The sequence below is a fragment of the Rhea pennata genome, chromosome Z (genome assembly GCF_028389875.1).
Source record: "Rhea pennata isolate bPtePen1 chromosome Z, bPtePen1.pri, whole genome shotgun sequence".
NCBI classification, from domain to species: domain Eukaryota; kingdom Metazoa; phylum Chordata; class Aves; order Rheiformes; family Rheidae; genus Rhea; species Rhea pennata.
In genome coordinates this window covers 35,142,604-35,156,086 of record NC_084702.1, presented here as the reverse complement: position 1 = coordinate 35,156,086, position 13,483 = coordinate 35,142,604, and the positions used below count along the sequence as shown (strand labels likewise).

At 44.5% G+C, this 13,483-nt stretch overlaps 1 protein-coding gene across 1 annotated transcript in view; it reads left to right on the top strand.

Annotated features, from left to right (window-relative positions):
- The first annotated feature begins 6,258 nt into the window (after positions 1–6,258).
- ADAMTS19 (ADAM metallopeptidase with thrombospondin type 1 motif 19) overlaps positions 6,259–13,483 on the top strand; it is a 146,975-nt gene continuing 139,750 nt past the window's right edge. The window contains 2 exon segments of the mRNA XM_062600485.1: positions 6,259–6,325; positions 7,285–7,895. Coding sequence (XP_062456469.1) covers positions 6,259–6,325; positions 7,285–7,895 — 678 coding nt within the window.

Here is a 13,483-nt window from a genome sequence, read left to right as displayed (position 1 = left end):
TTCTGCTTTGACCATAAATGCCGTAGATTTTTGAAGCCGGTCCCAGATGTTTGTAGTTCCTGCCAAACAGTTTCCCTTGGTTTGCAGTTCTGCCTGCTGTCCCCACGTCCCTTCAATACGGGGATGTGCGGGTGCAGAGATGATGAAGTAACCTGCTGAAGCTCCCTGACTTTGTTTCTGATATAAATTAGAAACGGTTAGAAAGTCTTTAAATACTAACGTTACGGTCCCTAATGGAATGAGAATAATTTCCTAGTGGGGAGCAGAACTCTATTTTTCCACCTTTTTTGATCATTTGAAATTCCTTTGATCTCGTAACGGGCTCTTACGCTTTGGCAGAGGGGTTAGTCTCACTGTCTTTATTTCAGAGAAAGGCTTCCCTCTGCTAAGAGAATTCAGAACTATCAAGCTACTGTCAAAATATTCTCCTCTGTTACTGCTCAGGCAGCCCATAAAGAAAGAGAGCAGCGCTAAGAATTTGTCTCCTTCTATAGAAACGATAATGCAATTAATCCACTTTTTTCTCCCCACTAGTTAATGTTTACTGCACATGGGCGTTTACAAAGTATAACACCCTTGTAAGCAGCATTTATTCCTCAGACAAGAATAGTTTAAGACACACTTATTTCATTATATTTAAATATAATCGTCAAGAAGAACCATGCAATGCATCAATTCATAGTGTGCAAGTTTTGTCCGTAAGGACTTTGCGCTATAGCATCGCGTCTGTGCCCTGCGATAGCAATCGCTGTTTACAGCTTTTGATGGTTAAATTGTACACGGTGTTGAAAATAGGCAAGTTTTATAAAGATTGGAACAAGATTGCAATTGCATCTATAACATGACAGCATTTTAAATGTTATACACACTGGCCTCAAAAGGATTACTCACTTGGGTAAATTAATTTACAAAGATCAAGGAAGTTTTGGGGCCTTAATTTTTACCTATGGGGACCTACATTTTTACCAAAGTCTGATTCAAAATGCAGTCTCAAGAGTTCTTAAAGCTTAGTGCTCTTACCTGTTTTACCTTTCAAAGGATACAGTTTTAAAATGATGAAGGACAATATTCTGAAGAATAGACTAATAATTGTTACTGTTTCCAAATATTGTTTTTATTATTTATAATCATGTTTTCTACCTAAATTTTTAAACTGAGTAATGCATTTCTGAACCAAAGCAAGTGTGTTTTTACTTTCAAAAATGATAGTTTTAAGAGATTCCCAGAGTCCCACACTGCCTTGCATTACTATTTTTGTTTTTTCTCTGCTTGAAGATAGAACTTTTTAGCTAGAATTTTGCATTGGTTTTAACGTTTGTTTGTGGTTCTCAGCTATTTACTGAAATGCAAATCAAGCATTTCTTTACCATCTTCTTAATCAGGAAGAAACTCATACAGACATTCTGTTTCATGCTCTTAAAAATTCAGCGAATACACTTTCTTCTTTGATTTAAGTTGTTTAAATTTGAAGAGAAGCTCAGAATTTTAACGGAGAGGAAAGAATTTCTTTTTGTCATGGAAGAAATCAAGAAAAGCTTTGAAATCTTTAATGGAGAAAAGGAACCAGCGCCCACAGGCAGTGTTTTGAAGCTGGGGAAGAAAATCTGTGTTCAGATTTTTTTTATATGTATACTTTATTGTTTCTTGTGTTGGTTTAACTTTCTTTTTATATTCAAAAGGGAGAGGTCAGATTTCTGCTTCATGTAGACAAGCTTCTCCCCAAATTAACAGTTTTTTCCTTCAACTGGTGACCTGAAGGTTTCAAGTTTGAAGCCCTGTTCTTTCAAGATGTCCCCAAAACAGGAACTATGCGTCATGAGTGTGCAGTGGCCAAATCGATCATTCTGCATAACTGATCTCAGCCTTTTCCCCATAACTGCTCAAGATATTTGTGTGATAGACCACTTCTGGTTTAGAAATTTGGAGGGAACTGGTGCAAGCTGTGTGGGAACGCGGGTCCACAGCGAGCTTTGCCATCTTCTCTTTAAGTGCCTTCAATGTGAGTAGAGCACTTGGGCACCTTCCACCGCGCAGACTGAACTTTCTGTCAAACCGCCAGCACCGAGCATCAATTTTTCTGACAAACTAAGTTACCAAAGGAGAGGGGTATAGTGCAAGGGACAGTGAAAGCCCGGGACATGATGACTCTGCCAAACAGCCAATATAAATAGTACGTTGTGAGTGCATTTTTAATTACAGTAAACTGTATTTTTACTTCACTGTCTTTTACTTGCTTTGTACCACCCACAAAGATCCTGATTAATCTCCTGATATGACTTTGTGAAATAGTTCACAAGTTAAGGGCTGTGTCTTAGAGAAATTTCACCGCATTACTTATATGCATGAGGCTATATAAGACTCAGTGGAGGCACATAATTGCATCTAGCTATGAGTCTAGCTTTGCACATTTAAAATTTTTGCAACACTGTGAATAGAGAGCATTAAGCTCACAATAGTTTGACGCACATCTTACTCCACTGCTCATCTGATTGTACTACCGAGTTTAGATATAAGTGTGAGATTTGCTCTAAAGTACGGTTTGCTAAAGGAAAGTTGTTTGAAGTGGTCTTAAATACATACATTTTGAATAAACCCTTCATTTTCAGCATGTAAATAACAGTATAGAATTACAGACTAAACATTCAGAGTCTGTGAGCTAACAGGCAGTGGAAATTCACTGTGTAGTTCAAGGGATGGGGAACAACATTCTTGAAAATGGAATTAAAAAAAGCTCTTATTTTTTCATGCATAAAGGGGGAAAAATGCATTTGTTCACATATATCTGTCAGATAAAAAAAAAAAAAAGCTTTCGTTCAACCTGCATTTTGCACAAGTTTATTTATACTGAGATAACATTTGCAAAGCACCCTAGAAACAGGAAGACACGAGTTTCTGTTTCTAATCTCAGTGGTCATACGATATGTGGCCTTAAGGTAGAAAGCACCATTCAAAACAGAACAGTTTCTTCCATTGATCTAGCATATTTTGTTAGGTTGTAAAAATTTGAAACAAATGTATCCAAAGATTAAAAAAAAATCAATGATATCATCAATCAGATATATATAAAGCATATGCTCAAATAATTAACAACTAATTCCCTGTGAAGAGGATTAAAGGTTTGGGGGGGTTTTGTTGATAATTACTTGAGGCAATCTTGTATATGTTGTAAAGCTGAGGTAATTTTAATTCACTTTCGTACGCATAAGCTTGACAGCTTTTACAGCGAGACGATTAACTAAAGACAAAAAATAAACCAAAGGAAGTCCCTGACTGATGGTGGTGCCTGTCATGTTAGGAGGTGACATTTTAAACTCGACAGCCTTTTCTTGCCCCATACTCATCTTGATCCCTAGAATTAAATTGAAATGGATTTACTAGGATTTGGGGTGGGGAAACTCTGCCCTTGCTAACAGATACAGGTCAGGCAGCAAGAGCAGGCTGGATTTAAATTAACCCATATAGCTGAAGGGAGACAGAGATGTCAACCTTGTCTCTGAGAGCACCCTGGAGCTGCCGAGGAGACGTCACCTGGGATCCAGAGATTAACACGGACGCATCCGGCCCACGGATGAAATGAGAGGTTCTCTGTCCCTGGTGGGGCCAGAGAGCACCGAAGGGACGGTCCCTGTGCGGTTCTGCAAGTTCAGCGTCACGGAGGAGAGGCTACGAGTGGGACGCTGCCAGACCTCCCTTGACTTCGATGACACGAGCCTGACTTACCAGGCTCAACCAGGAAGAACGGACCAGCACGCGTTCTTCCGCTCTTTCTCAGCAATTTTTGGTTCCGTCAGTGAGATGGTCTGGATCATGGTGAGACTTCGGCATCTACAAATCACAAACACATTCTTTTCACAAGACATTTCTGCCTCTGCACGAGTCACTCCCAAGGCCAACAAGCTTTTCAGATACGAAGTGCAGTTTTAAGAACCTCCCGGAGCAAACTGAGTCTTTCTTTTCATTTTGCTCTGTATTGAGCTAGAAGATAGTATTTCTTCTAATTTTACAAATGCACAGTGTATTCCAGCCAGCATGCAATACGTGGAGTAAAGCAAAAACCCTTTTGCAGAGCATTCTGCTGGCTTTGTGATTAACAAAATTAAAAGCCTTTTGTACACGTGGACACAATATTATTCTCTCTGCAAAATAACTGCAGTACAAAACCATTGATTTGTTCTTCTTATTCTTTTAGACATCGACTTCTCTGCACTAGTTTCACAGTGACGACAGTTAGCATGTGGTGGGCTACAATGCCGTCTACCAGCATTAACCTATGACCAGACTCGTTGTTAAAACTAATGAACGCCAGTAGGGGCTCTGTTTTATAGGGCACTTTCCCCAGAGTTAAACATAGGGAACTTCCCCCTATATTTTTAACTATTGAAACAATAAAAAAAGAAACACAAAATGGGTTGAAGAAATTTTGTCGCGGCTCCAAACATCGACCTGAGCTTGCTCTGCCTTCGGATTTGGAGACTGATTCAAAACACTCGTCTTTTTTAGCTGGTGGTAAAGTCAAACATATTAAAGTCCTTCTCAGCTGGCTTCCTACAGTCTCTTTAACCCTGACAGCTTGTGTTGAAAAGGCGAGATTCTGCCTACCTTACTGTCGAAAGTTGGTTCTTTCGTCTTTTGAGTAAGATTACACACGTGAATAAGAGAAGCAGATTTTGGTCCAAAGGGACTAACTTAATTTCAGCATTTTGAAAACAGCTACAGCAATTCACAGTTTTAAAATGAGCAAATGCACATGCCCTGACTTTTTCTTCCCCTTATTTCTACTGGTTCTCCATCTAAATCTTTTGCGATATAACTGCATGCCCTATAAGTATTTCTGTGTGTGTATTTTCATATCTTGTTGATGTATCTCATTTTTTTTTACTGTAATCAAAGGTGATATTTAGCATTTGCACAGAAGCTTTAGAGCCACTTCTTACAGCAGTTGCTTGTTGGGGGTTTTAGCTGTGGAAAGGCTGCAGTATTGGGCCTACCATTTCCACTGTAAATCCGCATGTATCGTTGTTATTGTGATTTAGGTGGGAAACAAAGTTTCCCTTAAATTGCATTTTAAGGTTAACTTAATTATCACACAAATACTAGTTTGCAGTCTCTGGAAAACTCTCCTCAGAGAATAAACGTAAATCAGTAAATGTAAATCTGCCATCTTTTTACTAACCTTCCCGGATTTTACTTAGCGAAGGTTGGCTCAGTTTCCAAAAAAGGACCGCTCTGCAGTAACTTTTTTTCCTCACAAAAGTAAATAACTAATCAAAAATATTGTTTGCAGGTAGCTGCAAATGCCCTTGCAGTGCAGGTTTTTCTCTCCAGACGAGGATGCTCTGCTTTGCCCCGCGGGCGCAGCCGTCACCTCTGACACCAGCGCCGGGTAGAGCGGGCGGAGTTTACGCGAAGGAACGAGGCTCGCGGAGGGGGGTGTTTAGGTGTTTACCTGTTGCCCCGCGGCTAACCCGCCGCATTTGGAGCTCCTCACTCGGCCCCTCGCTGAATCGCCCCTGCGCTGACAGAGCTGGAGCGGGGGGACGTGTGTGTTGGGGGGGGTGTCCATGGAGAGCGGCGTGGCGGGGGCCAAAAGGCAGGCTGGAATCGAGTTACACCGAAGCAGGCAGAACTGGTCAGTCCCCGCCGTTCCCCGAGGAGAAAGGTTAAGCGTCTGCGGAGCCGGGGGAGAAAGGACGTTTTTTAGTATTTATTCCCCCCCCTGTCCCCAAACACCCGGTGAGAGGAGTTTTGCCCGCGCTGATTGCGGCGGCGGGCGGGGTGCGAGGCGCGCTCGCCCCGCGCCCGCGCAGGGACGCGGACGGAGACGGGGGGGCGCCGAGCTGGGGCGCGGCGGCGGCGGCGGGCGGGAGGCTGCGCGCCCGCGGCGGGGGCGGCGGCGGCGGGGGGCGGTGGCGGCGGGGCGGGGCGAGGCGGGGCCGGCGGCGGCGGGGCCCGTCCCGCCCCGTGGGGGCGAGCGGCGGGCGGGGGCAGCGCGGTCCCCGCCGCGGGGCGCCCCTGCCCGCCCGCCGGGCGCTGTGTGCGCGCACGGGCCGCGCTGCCGGCCGGCCTCCGCCCGCCCGCCCTGCCTCCGCCAGCCCGCCCGCCCTGCCTCCCTCGCACGCACACACACACACACACACGCGCGCACACACGCACACGCACGTCCCGCCGCCGCCGCCGGTGCTGCCCGCCGCGGCTGCGCCCCCGCGGGGCTCCGCGCTCTCCTGCCGCCCCGGCGCCTCCGCGGGGCCGATGGGGAGGATGCGGCTGAGCCGCGTGTGCTGCCTTGTCTACCAGCTGTGCGTGCTGTCCAGCGGGCTGGCCGCAGGTAGGGGCGCGCCGCGCCGCGCCGCGCTGCGCTGCGCGCGGGGCAGGGGCAGGGGCGGATGCGGAGGGCTGCGCGCCGCCGCGGGGGGCGGCGGGTGTTGCACAGCTCGCGCGGGCTGCCCCGCGGGTGCGCAGCGGGCGCGCGGTCCCCCGGGCCGGCTGGGGCATCTCGGCGGCGTGTGGCCCGCGGGGCGAGTCCGCAGACGGCACCACCGCGCTGTGTGTGGGGCCCGCGCACGCTGGCTGCGCCGGCCTCTCCACGAGCACGTAGTAAGGTCGCGCTGGGAGCTGCTGTTAAGTCGTGGTAAGGTGTATGCAGCTCAGCCTCTACTCACTGTAACTCGGCGTGGTGGTGGTGGTGGTGGTAGGGCGTGTGCATGCGTGTGCTGTGGGCACACGCACGTGGCAATGTGTGGCTGTGGCGTGCGGGCACGTGTGGCCACCGTCTGCTGAAATCGTAGTGGGTCCTACCGAGTAAGCTGGGAACAAGGTTGAAATTGGCATCTTTTGTTCAGATTTCCCCTGCTAAAATATAGGTATATTTGGACCTAATGGAAAGGTTGCCACTTTTTTTTGTCTAATCGGAGAAAGGTGTGTGCAGACCTCATTGCATGGAGGTGATGGTCACGAAGACGAGTAGATGGTCATGAAGAGCCACCTCCAGCGGTTGGCACAAGCACTCCAGCTACCCAGGTTGAGCACCAGCTCTGTCTCTGTGCTTACCAGGACCGTGGTGTGCCTCAGATTCCTGAGCAGACACTGAGACACCTAGTGGCTGGCCAATCTCCTGTGTGCAAAGACAGGCTGGAAGGGCCAAGTGGAGGCTGGTTGAGTTTTGGGTGGTGGGCTTGGTGGAGTGGGAGCTGGAAAGAGTGTGTCATGGCAGGTGTAGGTTTCTGGCATGCCCTGAGCGCTATGGGTTGCCCAGCTTGTTTAAAACCTCTGCTGGTCTTCCTGCAGGTCTCCATGCTTCCGAAGACTCTGAGGAGTGGGAGATCGTCTTCCCTGCGCTGTGGAGCCGGGGCCAGCAGGAGCCGGCTGGTGGCAGTGGCAGTGGAGGCAGCTGCAGTGCCGACCCCAGCTGTGGGAACCGGAGCAGTGCCCCCAGCGCCCCCATCACCCCTAGCCCGGTGGCAGGCAGTTCCCGGGAAGTGCGCTCCGTGTCCTCCTCGGTGGAGGGGCAGGTGCAGGCAGTGGGGGAGGCAGCAGAGGAGGAGGACGCAGAGGATGAGTACGAGTCGCAGGAGTTCTACCACTGGTCTCCCCTGCCCCAGGGGTCTGGTGCCGCCTCGCAGCTGCCACCGCCGCCTTCCCCTCCGCCACCACCTCCATCCGAAAATGGAGAGGAGGTGCTGCTGAGGATCCCCGCTTTTGCCCGGGAGCTCTACCTGCTGCTCAAGAGGGACAGCCGCTTCCTGGCGCCTGGCTTTGCCGTGGAGGAGCGGCTCAGGGGTGAAGGGAAAAGCCCACCTGGTGCTGCGCAGCCTCAGCCTGAGAGAGCTTGTTACTATAGTGGTGCTGTTCTCCGCCACCCAGGCTCCTTCGCCTCCTTCAGTACCTGTGGTGGACTGGTAAGGCGATCTTGCATGCATGGGGAGCACCTAGGTCTCCATCCCAGTGTCATCTTTTCTGGCACTTTCCATTCCCATCCATCTTCTGCTGTCTTCTTACTTCCATGTCTTCTTCAGCCCTACTGTTTACTTCTCCTTGTCTGTAACCACTTTGCCCTTCATGCTTTGTTGTCGTATTCATAATCTTTCTTAAGTCCTACTTCAGTGTTAGCTTGTAAAGTTTTGGTATTTTTTGTCCTGTTTCCAAATACACTTTCATCTCTGTCTCATACCTCCCCTTTTCTGATCTCCTTTTCATACTTACGCTGTTCTTCCTTCAACTTTTCTCATCCCCATCCCTAATTTTATCTTGGTCCTCAGTGTGTTCCTAAAATTACCCCCATGTTCATTCATCTTCCTTTTCCAGTATCAACATCTCTTTTCCAATTCACCTGAAATCCTTTTATTCTTCATTCTCATTCCATATTCAAGTTGTTATTCTCCTCATTTGCATCCTCCATCTTATCTTCTGCATCGCAGATTTCAGCCTCTTCTATGTTTTCTACTTCTACCAGTATTTTACATCTCATCTTTCTTCCTCATTTTCTTTCATTCCTCTCATCCCTTTGTCTTTCTTTCTCTACCCCAGAACCTCTCCTCATATGTGGTACCTATAGTTACTTGGATTTGGGACCCCATAATCTTTCCTTTCTTTCCCATTCTAGAGTACAGAGCAAATATGTTCTCTGTGGGAATGCTGATATAGTCAGACCTTTCTGATGGTTTTTGCTTCAGTGGCATTTGACTTTAGCTCCTTATGTAAAACAAACTTCACCTGCTGTAGTTAGCAATCTGTTAGATTACCCCTGCTTTTAATCAGCTAAATATTGGAATTGGGCGCACTGACAACGGCAGTGGTGCTCCAGTGAACTGCAATCCGAAGATATTTGAGGGTAGATGGAAAGAGTAGAAGACAGCTGGAATGATGTAAAATCCTGGCAGGATTTAAAACAAAAAAATAATTCTAATTCTCATTTTGAGCCTTTATATAGCATTATAAGTGCACATGCCTGCAGCACTTTATAGAACGTAGAACAGAAATGGTAATGGTGCTAGGGAGAGTTAACATTGTCACAACCCTCATTTTTTTGTGACTAGATGGATATAAATTGCCTCAATCACATGACAGATGCTGTCTTGTATTTCTTCCATAAATTTGAACATCTAACTCGATCCATTGTTGATTCACGAAGATATGCCTGCCTGTTTTTTATTTGCGTGGTCATGAAGTGAAACCAGGTAAAACGTGGAAATTTTGTCTGCCTATTCATTTGCCTGTTTGGGCTCATTCAAAAGTCAAAACTCAATCTGAAACTGGTGGAGAGGGAACGTATGTGGATTGACACCAAATAAAATATTTGCCTGCACTCTTGCAAAGTGAAACGCCAAGTTTCACACAGCTCTTAGGTGGTTGGCATCTAATTATTGACGTTTTGTCAGATTTTCCAAAGCATGGTAGCAGAGTTAATTGTGGAGAAAAATACTGAAAGTCAACGGAAGGTGGTCTGAAAGCAATCAGGTAGAGGCTTTTTATGTTCTGGAAAAGCATTTGACATTTATACTCCCCGTTCTTGTTAGAATTTTACTTCCTTCTATGTTGCATATGGGTAAAATTATGACGGAGAAAATCTTTGCAAAGAAAGTTACTAGTAGTAAGAGATAATTATAACAAATACCTGCTGAAAAATGATGTGCGTCGCTGTTTATCTGTAATTTCTTTGACTTGATTTATAAGCTGACATTCATCATTTTAAATAGATCCCAGGTCTTTGGGAGCCCCAGTAGTAATTTTTGGATCAGTCAACGTTTTCCTAGGAGTATGAGTTTACTCTCAGGCTGCCCACAGTCGGAGCATGCACATGCCCTGATCGTGTTTGCTGTTCAGATAGCTGCAGCTGAAATAGAAGTTCTATTTTACACGTCTCACATAAAATTTGAAACTGTTGCTGTTGTTGACGGCATTGTCATGACCCTTGACTGCATAGTCTTGTTTGCAGTGAAACAGTTAAAAAGCTGTTCTTCCTGAGCATGGTGCTGTATCAAGTATGTAGTTAAAAAATTTGCACAGTGCTGTTATGTCAGAGTTGTCATAAGCAACCTTAAGTTATTTGTCATTCTTTATTCAGTTGCTTGGGCTCTGTTACATATGTAAGTTGCTCTTTTTCCAAGAGTCTTGAAAAAACATCATACATACATTGCATATTCCATCCTGCTTCCTCTAGGTCTTTCCCTGCAAAAAGAGCAAAGCAATATTTCAAACTCCCTTTTCTGTTTTAAGATGTAAAAATCCATTGAAACTTGACCCTCCATATATTTTATTGTAGTTACTTGAATTACATTTTTTTCAATTTAAATACAAAGAAATTTTAAAACGTAGCATGAATGTCTAAGATATACTGTCTTTTCAAAGCCTTGCAGACTTTGAGTTAAGATCGCTAGACTGCATACACTTTGTGAAGGCAAATAGATGGGGAATAAGTCATTTAACGTGCTGCTTACATTCCACCCATCAATTTTTCTTTTCAGTGGAAAAAACAGTGTCTCCCTGTGGCAACAAAACTTCCACCATTCATTCTGCTCTTTAGATAGTAGCCTTTTAGGGAATCTCTTTATTCACTAAGGAGAGTAACTGTAGCCCTACAGACAACAGTGGTTTTGTTACCCAGGAGGAAGGATAGAGGCGTGTGAAGGCCTGCGGGAAAGATTTTGTCGTTGTGTGCAGAAGGGGTCATGCATAGCAATATAGATGTGAAGGAGCATGTGGCTGAGGGGAAGTCTTGCTGTACACCTAGTTTTGTGAAATGATGCAGGATCTTCAATAAAAATGAAAGAAAATGCCTCTCATAAAATTACCGTGGTGTTCAAGTGGCTTACGGTGTGTAGGGCACGGAGAGAACAGATATGCCAGTGACATGTAGGAAATTTAAATGATGTCTATGTAGAAATCTAACTGCTCCTTCCATAAGCAGAAAGAGGAATATTCTTAAGGTGTTATGCACCTTCTCCCCTTGATACTGGGTTTAGGTGCCTTTTGAAAAGTTCATCTGGTTGCAATTGGATGAAGTGTGGAAGGTACAGTCATATTTCTTAGCATAATGTTAAAGCTTCCCTGTATTTCTTATTTCAGAGTTCTTGAGAGCTTCACAGATGTTTTTTTTTCCTTGAATTTTCCATCAAGAGCCAGTAGTAGAGGAGTAATAACAATTGAGATGATAATATATCACGTTACTCATATGAATATACGAATGAAAAATGACAGCTGTACTTCTTGATACTTCTGATCAGAAGTCAGTACTGGCTTCATTTTGCAACCTGTCTTGACAAATGAAGGCAGCATAACTCAAAGGATAATTTCTAATTAAATTAAAGACCTGAGATACACACGGGTAAAAACTCCATTGCCATGACCTTGATGTAATCTCAGAGCTCACATGCGCAACGGTGAGAGCCTGTTCCAGCTCTTTCGTGAAACACTAGTGGTTTTCAGATCCTTTTGTAGTTCAACAGGGTTTACTCTGAGTACAGTTTAGGATTCTGCACTTACGTTAAAGGAAGATTAATAAGGAGAGATTTCCAAGAATGCTCCATTTGTATGCTGACTGCCTAGTTGTACATCGTTAGCCAAATACCAGGATGCAAGCAGTCCTGTTGATGCCAGTGAGACTGCTCTTTTGAAAGTGATGAATTGGGGAGCCAGACTGTTAGTTATTTAAATGGTTATTTCTACTGCTTGCTTGTTTTTTGCCATAATATTTGAAATAAGAAAAAAAAAGATGTCAAACACTCTTGAACAGTTTTGTTTGTAATTGGCAATATAAATCAAGGTACAATTGGTGATCCTTTTACAGCATGTTGTAGTAGAAACTTTTTGTGAACTTAGAACTGAAACGTGTCTACTGGTTCTTTATCCTCGCTGCCACTAGAAGGGAAGTGTAAGTAGTCTCACTACATTTCCCAGAAAACATCTGTAAGCAGGGCATGCGAGTGCTTTATCTCCTGCACCTTTCCTTTTTGGAAGAGAAACACTTAATGTCCATTTTTCTCAGGCCAAAATTGCTTAGGTAGTACTCTAGGATTAAATGGTTTTGGGCAGGGACTTTCCTAAAGTACTTTTTTTTAAATGAAGCTATCTACAATAAATAGGAAACCGTTGGACAGAGAAAGAGTTTAAATGTCTTTTTATATTCAAAGCAATGGGGTATGTTTAGTCTGTTAGGAGATGCCAGTGGGAGCAAACATATACATTGAGGAGGAGTAGGAGAATAAAGCCAATTGTCCATGCAGCAGTGCTGTTCACTGCAGTGCTCAACAGAACATGCACAGAGATCTATCTAAACTAACAGCATTACTGATTGGGTTAATTTATTGGAGAGAACCTTTAAAATTAGTCTGTGTGGTTCGGTATGTTCACTGGATCTTAAGAATGCAGTAGGCACAAAGCATTTTTTAATGGTTCTTTAAATCCCTTTTGCAGATTACAGGCCGAACTGTTTACAAGGAGAATGAACGTGCATTTCCCCAGCAACTTGAGCAGGAGCAAGCCATAACACATCTTCCACCCAATCCAAGTAACAGCCCTTTCTCAAGAAGTGAAGGGTGCTTCTCAGGCCTTTTTTTTTTTAGCCCTCATTTGCCTTTTACAAGCAGGTATTTCAAAGCCTGATCAGTAGGTTATGGATAGCTGGTCACAAATTTAGTCTGGTTGTTTTACATATATTTAAAGGTTATTATCCAAAGGAATGCTGCCAGCATCAGCAAAAGAATGAGTGATGTTGTGAAGAAAAGTGCTATATCTCTTTGGGTGTATGTTAACATTTTAACAATCACTTTTGATGGCAAAAACCCTGCTTTAAATAATATAGCACTGTAAAAGTGAAATAAATTAGGATGTGAAAAAAATTACGTGCCTTCTTTAGCTTGTGGAATGCCTGCATGCTATTTTAAGTTTAAAAAAAAATAATAAGATGCCTTTACAGGACTACTTATCAAAATTTTTACTTTTAGCACAAACTGTGTTTTGAAGATCAGTGATAATAGCTAATAGTATGGCAATGGCACATGATACATCTAAAATATTTTGGATTTTGTAAGATACTCATACGAGGCTTTTAAATTTTGGGCACGTAATACAGATTCTACAAAACTAGGATGTACTATCTGGTGCCTACCCAGAGATGGTAGTTGGACTTTGCAGATTGTCTCGGAACGAGCGGAATGAAATTGTAATAAAACAATAATAATAAAAAGAACGGATTTCTGCATCTCTAAAATTCTGCACAGCCTCACTTCGGAGGATGTAATTCAGCTATTTTGCAGGCTCAATTTCTGTTCTGGCAGCTCTGCTAGAGAAGGATGTTAGCCACGGTGTTTCAGCATTTTCGTACGGGAAGATTCCCAGTCTGCAGAGCTCTTAGTTACTGCTTAGCGCTTCCTGCCACGGCAGTGGCGTCCGGCAGCGGTGGCCAGTCTCCTGGGAGTTTCAGACAGCTGCACGGAGCTTTTCCCTTTGGGCCGTGCAGCTTCCTTCAGCGGCGGCGCAATGCTTAGCA